General features: G+C 40.4%; 2 protein-coding genes across 3 annotated transcripts; both read right to left on the bottom strand.

Moving 5' to 3' along the window:
• Nucleotides 1-1,411: 1,411 nt before the first annotated feature.
• On the bottom strand, nt 1,412-16,961 carry LOC119478083 (tripartite motif-containing protein 16-like). 2 transcript variants are annotated; one of them, XM_037752507.1, is made up of 2 exons: nt 15,388-16,961; nt 1,412-2,557 (listed from the first exon to the last, which is right to left on the bottom strand). In XM_037752507.1, exons 1-2 carry the CDS (start codon nt 16,699-16,701, stop codon nt 2,183-2,185), a joined length of 1,689 nt encoding a protein of 562 aa, XP_037608435.1. In that variant the 5' UTR covers nt 16,702-16,961; the 3' UTR covers nt 1,412-2,182. The 2 variants fall into 2 exon arrangements, with proteins under 2 accessions (XP_037608435.1, XP_037608436.1); XM_037752508.1 differs by lacking the exon at nt 15,388-16,961 and adding an exon at nt 6,783-8,231.
• On the bottom strand, nt 9,893-12,534 carry LOC119478086 (tripartite motif-containing protein 16-like). The gene has a single exon (XM_037752513.1). The coding sequence runs from the start codon at nt 12,394-12,396 to the stop codon at nt 10,711-10,713; it is 1,686 nt and encodes a 561-aa protein (XP_037608441.1). The 5' UTR covers nt 12,397-12,534; the 3' UTR covers nt 9,893-10,710.
• Nucleotides 16,962-18,076: the final 1,115 nt, after the last annotated feature.

The following is an 18,076-nucleotide window of genomic DNA, read 5'->3' as shown; positions in this document are numbered from 1 at the left end:
ACAACCTAAGATAACGCTGCTCAGATAATAAGTCAGCTTTAGGTTGATGTGTTGACCTAGTCCTCTCACCATTTAGTTCACTTTGGTTTGTTTGTAGCAGCTATGTGACATTATTAAACACATCTGTTCATTAAACCCATTTCATTAATGACGACCTTTAATCTTGACCTGCTCATGTAGAAGAACACAGACAATGTCGGTGCTGTTAGTGACCTGGCTTTGAACTCTTCAGGGTTTATTACCACATCAGGGACAAGAAAACGTTTTCACAAACAAGTTATAGCAGAGTGCATCTTGATGTATGATCATAACCACGTTGATTCTGAGTGCATTACCAGCAGAGAGTAGAGAGACAGTAAAGGAGTCAGTCAGGGAAGGAGCAAATGAAAAGGTTAGTTTCATATCTCTGTCTCCACTCCTGGTTGTTTTTCATTTCATGTTTTCACCACCAGGTGTCCCCCCTGGCTTAGTCTTCCCTTGGTGACAGTGATAGGCCTCTTTTACAGCAGACATTTTGACTTGTTTAGTATTTTTCTGTGTTTTTGTGTGGCTCTCTTTGGTATTGTGTTGATTTATTCTCTTTGTTCTCAGATGTTTAGTTTCCTGTTTGTGCACAGTAAAGTGTATCCATGGACTGAATCCACCCTCTCTAAATATCAAAATAAGTAAATAGGTTAATGAAAACACATTGTGTACTACATGTTATTGTGGATGCTGCCTCATTAAATAGACAGAAATTTCAATCTTTTGTGAAAAATAAATGAACGTAACTAACCTCCTGAGTTAGTTAAGAAGAATTATCACATTTTCTAAATTGAATTTTATAAATGCCTGAATGACCAAACATTTGGTTTCACTCTAGTATCCACCCAGGACCATGATGCACATTAGAGTGTGATGGTCCTGTATATCAACTGGTGTTTGTTGTGCAAAAGGACAAAGAGAAACTCAGGAAAAATAGAGCTACTATTTGATGTTCTCAGTATTTTTCGATCTCTGTCCATTTTAACTGACTTAAACAGTTGTGAAATATCCATGAACCTTTTTTATCATTATTCATTATTATCATTATTATGTCTGTATTTTTAGGGAGAGTGGCCTTCACAATAGTCTCCAGTGGATTGTTGTTAGTGTTGTGTAATGTACAGGTAGACTGTGGTTATGTAGTTTTTATTCATTCAGACTTAGTTAGTGTCACTGCAGGAGGAGCTGCTGCTGTTTTGCTCATTGATCTGTATTTCTTAGTTTTAACTTTTCAGCTCTTTATTTTTACAGTACAACAGCGCAGGTATACAGAATACTACAGTCCCTGTTTTTCAGGCCTGAGTGAGAAAATCTGCTTATTGATAAACCCCTTTTTCTCTTCTCTCCAGCACCTCTAGTAGAGGTTCTTAAATGAACTCACAAGAAATACTTGAAAATCAACTTTATTGATGGATTTTGTTCACATACAATCAGTAAATCCTGGTATAGGACTGGTTCTATCTTTCTATCTGCATATTCACTTCAACAAAAATCAGTCTGTTAAACCAACATGTCATTACTGTGGGGGAAAAACCAACAAGTATCAAAGTAATGATAATGACATAATAACACTTTAACATAATAACACAATAACACTTTATACACTCTGGTAAATATGTGAATCAGGGTTACAATTTACAATTATTTGATTAATCTGATGATTATTTTCTCAATTAATTGATTAATTGTTTGGTCAATAAAATGTAAAAAAAAAAACACTGAACAATGCAATACAATAAATAATTAATTGATTATCCAAATAGATTTCAATTCATTTCCTGTCAATCCAGTAATGGATTAATCAATGAATTGTTCCAGCTAATGTGGATGTTGCAGTCAGACTCTACTTCATTTCTGTTTTCATTGTTTCAATGTAGAGTTCACAACACAAGTTTCATTGATATTTTGAAACAAATTAGATTCATACTTTCGAAAGAAAACTGTTTGAGTATACAGTATATTAACATTATCAACCAAAACTTTCCAACATCTAAACAATATCAACAGAGAATCAAAGGAAGAAGACAGCAGAGTCATGATTATCAGGTCATCAGTGGGAAGTGCAGAAACATCACAGCAAAGAGAGGCGAGCAACAAAGATGAAGTAAAGATCTATTTAAATAAACAGAATCTCCCCCATCCACCCAATAGTTTCTGTCTACTTGAGCTCAGCTGTGGATCCAAAACCTACAAAAAGTCCAGCATAGAGTGGCTGAGTGAATGTGGTCTGGAATCTGTGGAGGAGAGTCATGGTTTCAGAGACGCTGTAGAAACACAGAATACCTGCACTGTGATCCAGGTACACTCCTACTCTGGAGGACTGAGGACCTGAGATGGGAGTTCTGATGTTGTTGTGTCTGAATTCATAACCATTTATCAAACAATCTAATGCCCAAGACTTGTCATTGTTTCCAAATCCACTTTCATAGACTGCTCTTCTCATATACGCGTATGTGACTGCTACTGAAACTGCAACCCCACTCCACTCCACCTCCCAGTAATGACGTCCAGTCAAACTCTCTCTGCTCAGGACCTGAAGACTGTCAAAGTTAATGAGTTTTAGCTCCCTGAATGTTGATGCTGTCGTTATTGTTGCTTTTCTGTTCCCTTCAGATAATAACAGCAGTGTGTTTGCTGTGTTTGGATCCAGTGTGATTTGACATGAATACTGTAAGAAATCAGCCCTGGTCTTGGGCTCTGCCTGTGGCAGTAAAATATCCACTTCAGTCCCTGTCAGTGAGATCTTGATCCACGCCTCAGTAAGAATGTTCTCAAGTTTATCTCTGGCCTCTGACACAGCTGCTGTCACATCCTCAAAGTGTTGCACAGGACGGATATTGATGCTGGATGAGACAGCGAGATTTGACAGTGAGGGGTAGTTGTGTAGAAACTGGGTGTGGTCCTCTGTGTGTGACAGCTGCTCCAGGTCAGTGTCTCTCTTCCTCAGATCAGTGATCTCCTGCTGCAGCTTCTCCTGAAGCTCTTTGACTCGACTCACTTTAGATTTCTGCTGAGATCTGACCTGCTGCTTCACATCTGAGATTCTTTTCTCAATGAGACGGATCACATATGTCAAGATGTTCTCGCTGTCCTCCACTGCTTTATCAGCAGAGTGATTGATAGTCTCCACCTCCTGCTGGAGCACCTTCACATCTTTCTCTCTCTTCTGGATTCTCTGCTGGATCTTTTGCCGACTCGCCCCGAGCTCTTTCTGCCTCTCAGTCATTTCTGCTGCAGCTGAAACTGTGTCGTGGCCTTTATGTTCATCCATGGAGCAGAGATAACAGATACACTGCTGATCAGTGCGGCAGAAAATCTTCATCACCTCATTGTGACGAGTGCAGATGTTCTCCTGAAGCTTCTTGGTGGCGTCGACCAGCTTGTGTTTTACAAAGGCGGGGGATTCATAGTGAGGCTGGAGGTGCTGCTCACAGTAAGAGACCAGACACTGCAGACAGGACTTGAGAGCTTTCAGCTTCCTCCCAGTGCAGGAATCACAGGCCACATCTCCAGGTCCGGCATAGCAGTGATCAGCTGGAACAGCTTGGAGTCCTGTCTTCTTCAGGTCCTCCACTAAATCTGCCAACATGGTGTTTTTCAACAGCACAGGCCTCGGTACAAGGAGCAGTCTGCACTGAGGACAGCTGTAGATTCCCTTCTGATCCTCTACATCCCAGTGGCTTCTAATACAGCTCATACAGTAGTTGTGACCACAGGAAATAGTCACCGGATCCTTCAGTAGATCCAAACAGATCGAACAGCAGAGTTTTTCCTCGTCCATCTGAATTCCTCGCTGCGCCATTTCACCTCTCAGAGATAGTGATTGACAAATAGCTTCACTTCCTCATACAAGAAAGACGCTGGGAACTGATCCGAACTTAAACTGAGTTCCCCTTTTTTCATGTCACTCACTGATCTGCATTGAATGGGGTGTGAGCGCACTTGCATGGTTACACCCATCTGTACACTTGTAGATCTGTGAGTGGCGGAGGAAGCAGGAAACATGTGGACTGACTGGGAATGGCTGAACTTGAGAGCAGTAAGAAGAAGGAAGGGTCATGAGGCATTATATAGATTCCAGGAAGATAAGTCGTTTACAAGCAAGTCAGTGTGTTCTTGTAGCCCCTCTTCAGAACATGATGTGAAGAGATTGAGACTGGATTCCACCTAAAAATACATCCTGCTCTCAACACACAACCTAAGATACCCCTGCTGAGATGATAAGTCAGCTTTAGGTTGATGTGTTGACCTAGTCCTCTCATCATTTAGTTCACTTTGGTTTGTTTGTAGCAGCTATATGACATTATTAAACACATCTGTTCATTACACCCATTTCATTAATGATGACCTTTAATCTTGACCTGCTCATGTAGAAGAACACAGACAATGTCGGTGCTGTTAGTGACCTGGCTTTGAACTCTTCAGGGTTTATTACCACATCAGGGACAAGAAAACATTTTCACAAACAAGTTATAGCAGAGTGCATCTTGATGTATGATCATAACCACGTTGATTCTGAGTGCATTGTCAGCAGAGAGTAGAGAGACAGTAAAGGAGTCAGTCAGGGAAGGAGCAAATGAAAAGGTTATTTTCATTTATCTGTCTCCACTCCTGGTTGTTTTTCATTTCATGTTTTCACCACCAGGTGTCCCCCCTGGCTTAGTCTTCCCTTGGTGACAGTTATAGGCCTCTTTTACAGCAGACATTTTGACTTGTTGAGTATTTTTCTGTGTTTTTGTGTGGCTCTCTTTGGTATTGTGTTGATTTATTCTCTTTGTTCTCAGCTGTTTAGTTTCCTGTTTGTGCACAGTATAGTGTATCCATGTACTGAATCCACCCTCTCTAAATATCAAAATAAGTAAATAGGTTAATGAAAACACATTGTGTACTACATGTTATTGTGGATGCTGCCTCATTAAATAGACAGAAATTTCAATCTTTTGTGAAAAATAAATGAACGTAACTAACCTCCTGAGTTAGTTAAGAAGAATTATCACTTTTTATAAATTGAATTTTATAAATGCCTGAATGACCCAAACATTTGGTTTCACTCTAGTATCCACCCAGGACCATGATGCACATTAGAGTGTGATGGTCCTGTATATCAACTGGTGTTTGTTGTGCAAAAGGACAAAGATAAACTGAGGAAAAATAGAGCTACTATTTGATGTTCTCAGTTTTTCTATCTCTGTCCATTTTAACTGACTTAAACAGTTGTGAAATATCCATGAACCTTTTTTATCATTATTCATTATTATCATTATTATGTCTGTATTTTTAGGGAGAGTGGCCTTCACAATAGTCTCCAGTGGATTATTGTTAGTGTTGTGTAATGTACAGGTAGACTGTGGTTATGTCGTTTTATTCATTCAGACTTAGTTAGTGTCACTGCAGGAGGAGCTGCTGCTGTTTTGCTCATTGATCTGTATTTCTTAGTTTTAACTTTTCAGCTCTTTATTTTTACAGTACAACAGCGCAGGTATACAGTATACTACAGTCCCTGTTTTTCAGGCCTGAGTGTGAAAAACTGCTTATTGATAAACCCCTTTTTCTCTTCTCTCCAGCACCTCTAGTAGAGGTTCTTAAATGAACTCACAAGAAATACTTGAAAATCAACTTTATTGATGGATTTTGTTCACATACAATCAGTAAATCCTGGAATAGGACTGGTTCTATCTTTCTATCTGCATATTCACTTCAACAAAAATCAGTCTGTTAAACCAACATGTCATCACTGTGGGGGAAAAACCAACAAGTATCAAAGTAATGATAATGACATAATAACACTTTAACATAATATCACAATAACACTTTATACACTCTGGTAAATATGTGAATCAGGGTTACAATTTACAATTATTTGATTAATCTGATGATTATTTTCTCAATTAATTGATTAATTGTTTGGTCTAAATAAATAATTAATTGATTATCCAAATAGATGTCAATTAATTTTCTGTCAATCCAGTAATGGATTAATCAATGAATTGTTCCAGCTAATGTGGATGTTGCAGTCAGACTCTACTTCATTTCTGTTTTCATTGTTTCAATGTAGAGTTCACAACACAAGTTTCATTGATATTTTGAAACAAATTAGATTCATACTTTTAACAGAAGATTCTTTCAACATACAGTATATCGTCACCATTTTAACATTAACGGCAAAAACTAAAATGACAATGCTTATTAATTCAACCAAAACGTTCCAACATTTAAACAATATCAACAGAGAATCAAAGGTAGAAGACAGCAGAGTCATGATTATCAGGTCATCAGTGGGAAGTGCAGAAACATCACAGCAAAGAGAGGCGAGCAACAAAGATGGAGAAAAGATCTATTTAAATGAAAAACAGAATCTCCCCCATCCAACCAATAATTTCTGTCTACTTGAGCTCAGCTGTGGATTCATAACCTACAAAAAGTCCAGCACAGAGTGGCTGAGTGAATGTGGTCTGGAATCTGTGGAGGAGAGTCATGGTTTCAGAGACGCTGTAGAAACACAGAATACCTGCACTGTGATCCAGGTACACTCCTACTCTGGAGGACCGAGGTCTTGGGATGAGAGTTCTGATGTTGTTGTGTTTGAATTCATAACGATTATTAAAACAATATACTGCCCAAGACTTGTCATTGTTCCCAAATCCACTTTCATAGACTGCTCTTCTCATGTGCGCATATGTGACTGCTACTGAAACTGCAACCCCACTCCACTCCACCTCCCAGTAATGACGTCCAGTCAAACTCTCTCTGCTCAGGACCTGAAGACTATCAATGTTGCTGAATGAACATGGGCGACCAAGTTGTAACTGCACTGACATCTTTAGCCCTTTCACTATTGATGTTCTCGCTGTTGCTTTTCTGTTCCCTTCAGATAATAACAGCTGTGTGTTTGCTCTGTTTGGATCCAGTGTGATTTGACATGAATACTGTAAGAAATCATGCCTGGTCTTGGGCTCTGCCTGTGGCAGTAAAATATCCACTTCAGTCCCTGTCAGTGAGATCTTGGTCCACGTCTCAGTAAGAATGTTCTCAAGTTTATCTCTGGCCTCTGACACAGCTGCTGTCACATCCTCAAAGTGTCGCACAGGACGGATATTGATGCTGGATGACTTTTTAGAGACAGCGAGATTTGACAGCGAGGGGTAGTTCTGTAGAAACTGTGTGTGGTCCTCTGTGTGTGACAGCTGCTCCAGTTCAGTGTCTCTCTTCCTCAAATTAGTGATCTCCTGCTGCAGCTTCTCCTGAAGCTCTTTGACTCGACTCACTTCAGTTTTCTGCTGAGATCTGACCTGCTGCTTCACATCTGAGATTCTTTTCTCAATGAGACGGATCAGATCTGTGAAGATCTTCTCGCTGTTCTTCACTGCTTTATCAGCAGAGTGATTGATAGCCTCCACCTCCTGCTGGAGCACCTTAACATCTTTCTCTCTGTTCTGGATTCTCTGCTGGATCTTTTGCCGACTCGCCCCGAGCTCTTCCTGCCTCTCAGTTCTTTCTGTTGAGGCTAAGACTGTGACGTGGCCTTTATGTTCATCCATGGAGCAGCGATAACAGATACACTGCTGATCAGTGCGGCAGAAAATCTTCATCACCTCATTGTGACGAGTGCAGATGTTCTCCTGAAGCTTCTTGGTGGCGTCGACCAGCTGGTGTTTTTCAAAGGCGGGGGATTCATAGTGAGGCTGGAGGTGCTGCTCACAGAAAGAGACCAGACACTGCAGACAGGACTTAAGAGCTTTCAGCTTCTTCCCAGTGCAGAAATCACAGGCCACATCTCCAGGTCCGGCATAGCAGTGATCAGCTGGAGCAGCTTGGAGTCCTGTCTTCTTCAGTTCCTCCACTAAATCTGCCAACATGGTGTTTTTCAACAGAACAGGCCTCGGTACAAGTAGCAGTCTGCACTGAGGACAGCTGTAGATTCCCTTCTGATCCTCTTCATCCCAGTGGCTTCTAATACAGCTCATACAGTAGTTGTGACCACAGGAAATAGTCACCGGATCCTTCAGTAGATCCAAACAGATCGAACAGCAGAGTTTTTCCTCGTCCATCTGAATTCCTCGCTGCGCCATTTCACCTCTCAGAGATAGTGATTGACAAATAGCTTCACTTCCTCATACAAGAAAGACGTTGGGCACTGATCCGAACCAAAACTGAGTTCCCCTTTTGATGTTCACTCACTGATCTGCGGTGAATGAGGTGTGAGCGCACTTGCATGGTTACACCCATCTGTACACTTGTAGATCTGTGAGTGGCGGAGGAAGCAGGAAACATGTGGACTGACTGGGACTGGCTGAACTTGAGAGCAGTAAGAAGAAGGAAGGGTCATGAGGTATTATATAGATTCCAGGAAGATAAGTCGTTTACAAGCAAGTCAGTGTGTTCTTGTAGCCCCTCTTCAGAACATGATGTGAAGAGATTGAGACTGGATTCCACCTAAAAATACATCCTGCTCTCAACACACAACCTAAGATACCCCTGCTGAGATAATAAGTCAGCTTTAGGTTGATGTGTTGACCTAGTCCTCTCATCATTTAGTTCACTTTGGTTTGTTTGTAGCAGCTATGTGACATTATTAAACACATCTGTTCATTACACCCATTTCATTACTGATGACCTTTAATCTTGACCTGCTCATGTAGAAGAACACAGACAATGTCGGTGCTGTTAGTGACCTGGCTTTGAACTCTTCAGGGTTTATTACCACATCAGGGACAAGAAAACATTTTCACAAACAAGTTATAGCAGAGTGCATCTTGATGTATGATCATAACCACGTTGATTCTGAGTGCATTACCAGCAGAGAGTAGAGAGACAGTAAAGGAGTCAGTCAGGGAAGGAGCAAATGAAAAGGTTATTTTCATATCTCTGTCTCCACTCCTGGTTGTTTTTCATTTCATGTTTTCACCACCAGGTGTCCCCCCTGGCTTAGTCTTCCCTTGGTGACAGTGATAGGCCTCTTTTACAGCAGACATTTTGACTTGTTGAGTATTTTTCTGTGTTTTTGTGTGGCTCTCTTTGGTATTGTGTTGATTTATTCTCTTTGTTCTCAGCTGTTTAGTTTCCTGTTTGTGCACAGTATAGTGTATCCATGGACTGAATCCACCCTCTCTAAATATCAAAATAAGTAAATAGGTTAATGAAAACACATTGTGTACTACATGTTATTGTGGATGCTGCCTCATTAAATAGACAGAAATTTCAATCTTTTGTGAAAAATAAATGAACGTAACTAACCTCCTGAGTTAGTTAAGAAGAATTATCACTTTTTATAAATTGAATTTTATAAATGCCTGAATGACCCAAACATTTGGTTTCACTCTAGTATCCACCCAGGACCATGATGCACATTAGAGTGTGATGGTCCTGTATATCAACTGGTGTTTGTTGTGCAAAAGGACAAAGATAAACTGAGGAAAAATAGAGCTACTATTTGATGTTCTCAGTTTTTCTATCTCTGTCCATTTTAACTGACTTAAACAGTTGTGAAATATCCATGAACCTTTTTTATCATTATTCATTATTATCATTATTATGTCTGTATTTTTAGGGAGAGTGGCCTTCACAATAGTCTCCAGTGGATTATTGTTAGTGTTGTGTAATGTACAGGTAGACTGTGGTTATGTCGTTTTATTCATTCAGACTTAGTTAGTGTCACTGCAGGAGGAGCTGCTGCTGTTTTGCTCATTGATCTGTATTTCTTAGTTTTAACTTTTCAGCTCTTTATTTTTACAGTACAACAGCGCAGGTATACAGAATACTACAGTCCCTGTTTTTCAGGCCTGAGTGAGAAAAACTGCTTATTAATAAACCCCTTTTTCTCTTCTCTCCAGCACCTGTAGTAGAGGTTCTTAAATTAACTCACAAGAAATACTTGAAAATCAACTTTATTGATGGATTTTGTTCACATACAATCAGTAAATCCTGGTATAGGACTGGTTCTATCTTTCTATCTGCATATTCACATCAACAAAAATCAGTCTGTTAAACCAACATGTCATCACTGTGGGGGAAAAACCAACAAGTATCAAAGTAATGATAATGACATAATAACACTTTAACATAATATCACAATAACACTTTATACACTCTGGTAAATATGTGAATCAGGGTTACAATTTACAATTATTTGATTAATCTGATGATTATTTTCTCAATTAATTGAATAATTGTTTGGTCTATAAAATGTTAAAAAAAAAACAGTGAACAATGCAATACAATAAATAATTAATTGATTATCCAAATAGATTTCAATTAATTTCCTGTCAATCCAGTAATGGATTAATCAATGAATTGTTCCAGCTAATGTGGATGTTGCAGTCAGACTCTACTTCATTTCTGTTTTCATTGTTTCAATGTAGAGTTCACAACACAAGTTTCATTGATATTTTGAAACAAATTAGATTCATACTTTTAACAGAAGATTCTTTCAACATACAGTATATCGTCACCATTTTAACATTAACGGCAAAAACTAAAATGACAATGCTTATTAATTCAACCAAAACGTTCCAACATTTAAACAATATCAACAGAGAATCAAAGGTAGAAGACAGCAGAGTCATGATTATCAGGTCATCAGTGGGAAGTGCAGAAACATCACAGCAAAGAGAGGCGAGCAACAAAGATGGAGAAAAGATCTATTTAAATGAAAAACAGAATCTCCCCCATCCAACCAATAATTTCTGTCTACTTGAGCTCAGCTGTGGATTCATAACCTACAAAAAGTCCAGCACAGAGTGGCTGAGTGAATGTGGTCTGGAATCTGTGGAGGAGAGTCATGGTTTCAGAGACGCTGTAGAAACACAGAATACCTGCACTGTGATCCAGGTACACTCCTACTCTGGAGGACCGAGGTCTTGGGATGAGAGTTCTGATGTTGTTGTGTTTGAATTCATAACGATTATTAAAACAATATACTGCCCAAGACTTGTCATTGTTCCCAAATCCACTTTCATAGACTGCTCTTCTCATGTGCGCATATGTGACTGCTACTGAAACTGCAACCCCACTCCACTCCACCTCCCAGTAATGACGTCCAGTCAAACTCTCTCTGCTCAGGACCTGAAGACTATCAATGTTGCTGAATGAACATGGGCGACCAAGTTGTAACTGCACTGACATCTTTAGCCCTTTCACTATTGATGTTCTCGCTGTTGCTTTTCTGTTCCCTTCAGATAATAACAGCTGTGTGTTTGCTCTGTTTGGATCCAGTGTGATTTGACATGAATACTGTAAGAAATCATGCCTGGTCTTGGGCTCTGCCTGTGGCAGTAAAATATCCACTTCAGTCCCTGTCAGTGAGATCTTGGTCCACGTCTCAGTAAGAATGTTCTCAAGTTTATCTCTGGCCTCTGACACAGCTGCTGTCACATCCTCAAAGTGTCGCACAGGACGGATATTTATGCTGGATGACTTTTTAGAGACAGCGAGATTTGACAGCGAGGGGTAGTTCTGTAGAAACTGTGTGTGGTCCTCTGTGTGTGACAGCTGCTCCAGTTCAGTTTCTCTCTTCCTCAAATTAGTGATCTCCTGCTGCAGCTTCTCCTGAAGCTCTTTGACTCGACTCACTTCAGTTTTCTGCTGAGATCTGACCTGCTGCTTCACATCTGAGATTCTTTTCTCAATGAGACGGATCAGATCTGTGAAGATCTTCTCGCTGTTCTTCACTGCTTTATCAGCAGAGTGATTGATAGCCTCCACCTCCTGCTGGAGCACCTTAACATCTTTCTCTCTGTTCTGGATTCTCTGCTGGATCTTTTGCCGACTCGCCCCGAGCTCTTCCTGCCTCTCAGTTCTTTCTGTTGAGGCTAAGACTGTGACGTGGCCTTTATGTTCATCCATGGAGCAGCGATAACAGATACACTGCTGATCAGTGCGGCAGAAAATCTTCATCACCTCATTGTGACGAGTGCAGATGTTCTCCTGAAGCTTCTTGGTGGCGTCGACCAGCTGGTGTTTTTCAAAGGCGGGGGATTCATAGTGAGGCTGGAGGTGCTGCTCACAGTAAGAGACCAGACACTGCAGACAGGACTTAAGAGCTTTCAGCTTCTTCCCAGTGCAGAAATCACAGGCCACATCTCCAGGTCCGGCATAGCAGTGATCAGCTGGAGCAGCTTGGAGTCCTGTCTTCTTCAGTTCCTCCACTAAATCTGCCAACATGGTGTTTTTCAACAGAACAGGCCTCGGTACAAGTAGCAGTCTGCACTGAGGACAGCTGTAGATTCCCTTCTGATCCTCTTCATCCCAGTGGCTTCTAATACAGCTCATACAGTAGTTGTGACCACAGGAAATAGTCACCGGATCCTTCAGTAGATCCAAACAGATCGAACAGCAGAGTTTTTCCTCGTCCATCTGAATTCCTCGCTGCGCCATTTCACCTCTCAGAGATAGTGATTGACAAATAGCTTCACTTCCTCATACAAGAAAGACGTTGGGCACTGATCCGAACCAAAACTGAGTTCCCCTTTTGATGTTCACTCACTGATCTGCGGTGAATGAGGTGTGAGCGCACTTGCATGGTTACACCCATCTGTACACTTGTAGATCTGTGAGTGGCGGAGGAAGCAGGAAACATGTGGACTGACTGGGACTGGCTGAACTTGAGAGCAGTAAGAAGAAGGAAGGGTCATGAGGTATTATATAGATTCCAGGAAGATAAGTCGTTTACAAGCAAGTCAGTGTGTTCTTGTAGCCCCTCTTCAGAACATGATGTGAAGAGATTGAGACTGGATTCCACCTAAAAATACATCCTGCTCTCAACACACAACCTAAGATACCCCTGCTGAGATAATAAGTCAGCTTTAGGTTGATGTGTTGACCTAGTCTTCTCATCATTTAGTTCACTTTGGTTTGTTTGTAGCAGCTATGTGACATTATTAAACACATCTGTTCATTACACCCATTTCATTACTGATGACCTTTAATCTTGACCTGCTCATGTAGAAGAACACAGACAATGTCGGTGCTGTTAGTGACCTGGCTTTGAACTCTTCAGGGTTTATTACCACATCAGGGACAAGAAAACATTTTCACAAACAAGTTATAGCAGAGTGCATCTTGATGTATGATCATAACCACGTTGATTCTGAGTGCATTACCAGCAGAGAGTAGAGAGACAGTAAAGGAGTCAGTCAGGGAAGGAGCAAATGAAAAGGTTATTTTCATATCTCTGTCTCCACTCCTGGTTGTTTTTCATTTCATGTTTTCACCACCAGGTGTCCCCCCTGGCTTAGTCTTCCCTTGGTGACAGTGATAGGCCTCTTTTACAGCAGACATTTTGACTTGTTTAGTATTTTTCTGTGTTTTTGTGTGGCTCTCTTTGGTATTGTGTTGATTTAATCTCTTTGTTCTCAGCTGTTTAGTTTCCTGTTTGTGCACAGTAAAGTGTATCCATGGACTGAATCCACCCTCTCTAAATATCAAAATAAGTAAATAGGTTAATGAAAACACATTGTGTACTACATGTTATTGTGGATGCTGCCTCATTAAATAGACAGAAATTTCAATCTTTTGTGAAAAATAAATGAATGTAACTAACCTCCTGAGTTAGTTAAGAAGAATTATCACTTTTTATAAATTGAATTTTATAAATGCCTGAATGACCCAAACATTTGGTTTCACTCTAGTATCCACCCAGGACCATGATGCACATTAGAGTGTGATGGTCCTGTATATCAACTGGTGTTTGTTGTGCAAAAGGACAAAGAAAAACTGAGGAAAAATAGAGCTACTATTTGATGTTCTCAGTTTTTCTATCTCTGTCCATTTTAACTGACTTAAACAGTTGTGAAATATCCATGAACCTTTTTTATCATTATTCATTATTATCATTATTATGTCTGTATTTTTAGGGAGAGTGGCCTTCACAATAGTCTCCAGTGGATTGTTGTTAGTGTTGTGTAATGTACAGGTAGACTGTGGTTATGTCGTTTTTATTCATTCAGACTTAGTTAGTGTCACTGCAGGAGGAGCTGCTGCTGTTTTGCTCATTGATCTGTATTTCTTAGTTTTAACTTTTCAGCTCTTTATTTTTACAGTACAACAGCGCAGGTATACAGTATACTACAGTCCCTGTTTTTCAGGCCTGAGTGAGAAAAACTGCTTATTAATAAACCCCTTTTTCTCTTCTCTCCAGCACCTCTAGTAGAGGTTCTTAATGAACTCACAAGAAATACTTGAAAATCAACTTTATTGATGGATTTTGTTCACATACAATCAGTAAATCCTGGTATAGGACTGGTTCTATCTTTCTATCTGCATATTCACTTCAACAAAAATCAGTCTGTTAAACCAACATGTCATCACTGTGGGGGAAAAACCAACAAATATCAAAGTAATGATAATTACATAATAACACTTTAACATAATAACACAATAACACTTTATACACTCTGGTAAATATGTGAATCAGGGTTACAATTTACGATTATTTGATTAATCTGATGATTATTTTCTCAATTAATTGATTAATTGTTTGGTCTATAAAATGTAAAAAAAAAAAAAACACTGAACAATGCAATACAATAAATAATTAATAGATTATCCAAATAGATGCCAATTAATTTCCTGTCAATCCAGTAATGGATTAATCAATGAATTGTTCCAGCTAATGTGGATGTTGCAGCCAGCCTCTACTTCATTTCTGTTTTCATTGACTCAATGTATTGTTATTTTATATTTATTTTAATATTTTGAAACAAATTAGATTCATACTTTTAACAGAAGATTTTTTCAACATACAGTATATCGTCACCATTTTAACATTAACGGCAACAACTAAAATAAAAATGCTTATTAATTCAACCAAAACGTTCCAACATTTAAACAATATCAACAGAGAATCGATGGTAGAAGACAGCAGAGTCATGATTATCAGGTCATCAGTGGGAAGTGCAGAAACATCACAGCAAAGAGAGGCGAGCAGCAAAGATGAAGAAAAAGATTTATTCAAATAAACAGAATCTCCCCCATCCACCCAATCATTTCTGTCTACTTGAGCTCAGCTGTGGTTCCATAAGAAACCCAAAGTCCAGCATAGAGTGGCTGAGTGAATGTGGTCTGGACTCTGTGGAGGAGAGTCATGGATTCAGAGACGCTGTAGAAACACAGAATACCTGCACTGTGATCCAGGTACACTCCTACTCTGGAGGACTGAGGACCTGGGATGGGAGTTCTGATGTCGTTGTGTCTGAATTCATAACCATTTACCAACCAATATACTGCCCAAGACTCGTCATTGTTCCCAAATGCACTTTCATAGACTGCTCTTCTCATGTGCGCATATGTGACTGCTACTGAAACTTCATCCCCACTCCACTCCACCTCCCAGTAATGACGTCCAGTCAAACTCTCTCTGCTCAGGGCCTGATGACTTTCAATGTTGCTGGGTGAACCTGGGAGACCATGATTTAACTGACTTGATAACATAACCATTTTACGTAATGAAGCACTCCTCACTGTTGCTTTTCTGTTCCCTTCAGATATTAACAGCCGTGTGGTTGCTGTGTCTGGATCCAGTGTGATTTGACATGAATACTGTAAGAAATCAGCCCTGGTCTTGGGCTCTGCCTGTGGCAGTAACATATCCACTTCAGTCCCTCTCAGTGAGATCTTGGTCCACGCCTCAGTAAGAATGTTCTCAAGTTTATCTCTGGCCTCTGACACAGCTGCTGTCACATCCTCAAAGTGTCGCACAGGACGGATATTGATGCTGGATGACTTTTTAGAGACAGCCAGATTTGACAGCGAGGGGTAGTTCTGTAGAAACTGGGTGTGGTCCTCTGTGTGTGACAGCTGCTCCAGTTCAGTGTCTCTCTTCCTCAGATCAGTGATCTCCTGCTGCAGCTTCTCCTGAAGCTCTTTGACTCGACTCACTTTAGATTTCTGCTGAGATCTGACCTGCTGCTTCACATCGGAGATTCTTTTCTCAATGAGACGGATCAGATCTGTGAAGATCTTCTCGCTGTTCTTCACTGCTTTATCAGCAGAGTGATTGATAGCCTCCACCTCCTGCTGGAGCACCTTCACATCTTTCTCTCTCTTCTGGATTCTCTGCTGGATCTTTTGCCGACTCGCCCCGAGCTCTTTCTGCCTCCCAGTCATTTCTGCTGCAGCTGAAACTGTGTCGTGGCCTTTATGTTCATCCATGGAGCAGAGATAACAGATACACTGCTGATCAGTGCGGCAGAAAATCTTCATCACCTCATTGTGACGAGTGCAGATGTTCTCCTGAAGCTTCTTGGAGGGGTCGACCAGCTGGTGTTTCTTTAATGGAACAACTTCATAGTGAGGCTGGAGGTGCTGCTCACAGTAAGAGACCAGACACTGCAGACAGGACTTGAGAGCTTTCAGCTTCCTCCCAGTGCAGAAATCACAGGCCACATCTCCAGGTCCGGCATAGCAGTGATCAGCTGGAGCAGCTTGGAGTCCTGTCTTCTTCAGTTCCTCCACTACATCTGCCAACATGGTGTTTTTCACCAGAGCAGGCCTCGGTCCAAAGGTCTGTCTGCACTGAGGACAGCTGTAGATTCCCTTCTGATCCTCTTCATCCCAGTGGCTTCTAATACAGCTCATACAGTAGTTATGACCACAGGAAATAGTCACCGGATCCTTCAGTAGATCCAAACAGATCGAACAGCAGAGTTTTTCCTCGTCCATCTGAATTCCTCGCTGCGCCATTTCACCTCTCAGAGACAGTGATTGACAAATAGTTTCACTTCCTCATACAAGAAAGACGCTGGGCACTGATCCAAACCAAAACTGAGTTTCCTTTTTCATGTTCACTCACTGATCTGCATTGAATGAGGTGTGAGCGCACTTGCATGGTTACACCCATCTGTACACTTGTAGATCTGTGAGGGGCGGAGGAGGCAAAAATGTGGACTGACTGGGACTGACTGAAATTGAGAGCAGTAAGAGGAAGGAAGGGTCATGAGGCATTATATAGATTCCAGGAAGATAAGTCGTTTACAAGCAAGTCAGTGTGTTCTTGTAGCCCCTCTTTAGAACATGATGTGAAGAGATTGAGACTGGATTCCACCTAAAAATACATCCTGCTCTCAACACACAACCTAAGATAACCCTGCTGAGATAATAAGTCAGCTTTAGGTTGATGTGTTGACCTAGTCCTCTCACCATTTAGTTCACTTTGGTTTGTTTGTAGCAGCTATGTGACATTATTAAACACATCTGTTCATTACACCCATTTCATTAATGATGACCTTTAATCTTGACCTGCTCATGTAGAAGAACACAGACAATGTCGGTGCTGTTAGTGACCTGGCTTTGAACTCTTCAGGGTTTATTACCACATCAGGGACAAGAAAACGTTTTCACAAACAAGTTATAGCAGAGTGCATCTTGATGTATGATCATAACCACGTTGATTCTGAGTGCATTACCAGCAGAGAGTAGAGAGACAGTAAAGGAGTCAGTCAGGGAAGGAGCAAATGAAAAGGTTATTTTCATATCTCTGTCTCCACTCCTGGTTGTTTTTCATTTCATGTTTTCACCACCAGGTGTCCCCCCTGGCTTAGTCTTCCCTTGGTGACAGTGATAGGCCTCTTTTACAGCAGACATTTTGACTTGTTTAGTATTTTTCTGTGTTTTTGTGTGGCTCTCTTTGGTATTGTGTTGATTTATTCTCTTTGTTCTCAGCTGTTTAGTTTCCTGTTTGTGCACAGTAAAGTGTATCCATGTACTGAATCCACCCTCTCTAAATATCAAAATAGACGGAAATTTCAATCTTCTGTGGAAAATAAATGAACATAACTAACCTCCTGAGTTAGTTAAGAAGAATTATCACATTTTATAAATTGAATTTTATAAATGCCTGAATGACCAAACACTTGGTTTCACTCTAGTATCCACCCAGGACCATGATGCACATTAGAGTGTGATGGTCCTGTATATCAACTGGTGTTTGTTGTGCAAAAGGACAAAGAAGAACTGAGGAAAAATAGAGCTACTATTTGATGTTCTCAGTTTTTCTATCTCTGTCCATTTTAACTGACTTAAACAGTTGTGAAATATCCATGAACCTTTTTTATCATTA

Source organism: Sebastes umbrosus, chromosome 19 (assembly GCF_015220745.1).
Source record: "Sebastes umbrosus isolate fSebUmb1 chromosome 19, fSebUmb1.pri, whole genome shotgun sequence".
Classification (NCBI taxonomy): Eukaryota; Metazoa; Chordata; class Actinopteri; order Perciformes; family Sebastidae; genus Sebastes; species Sebastes umbrosus.
This window is presented reverse-complemented; position numbering and strand designations above follow the sequence as displayed.

Excerpts from the sequence above, each read along its gene's own strand:
- LOC119478086 (XM_037752513.1), bottom strand. The coding sequence starts at position 12,396 with ATGGCGCAGCGAGGAATTCAGATGGACGAGGAAAAACTCTGCTGTTCG.
- LOC119478083 (XM_037752507.1), bottom strand. The coding sequence starts at position 16,701 with ATGGCGCAGCGAGGAATTCAGATGGACGAGGAAAAACTCTGCTGTTCG. Across the intron at positions 2,558-15,387 it reads GCAACATTGAAAGTCATCAG|GTCCTGAGCAGAGAGAGTTT; the intron begins GCCCTGAGCAGA and ends GACAGTCTTCAG.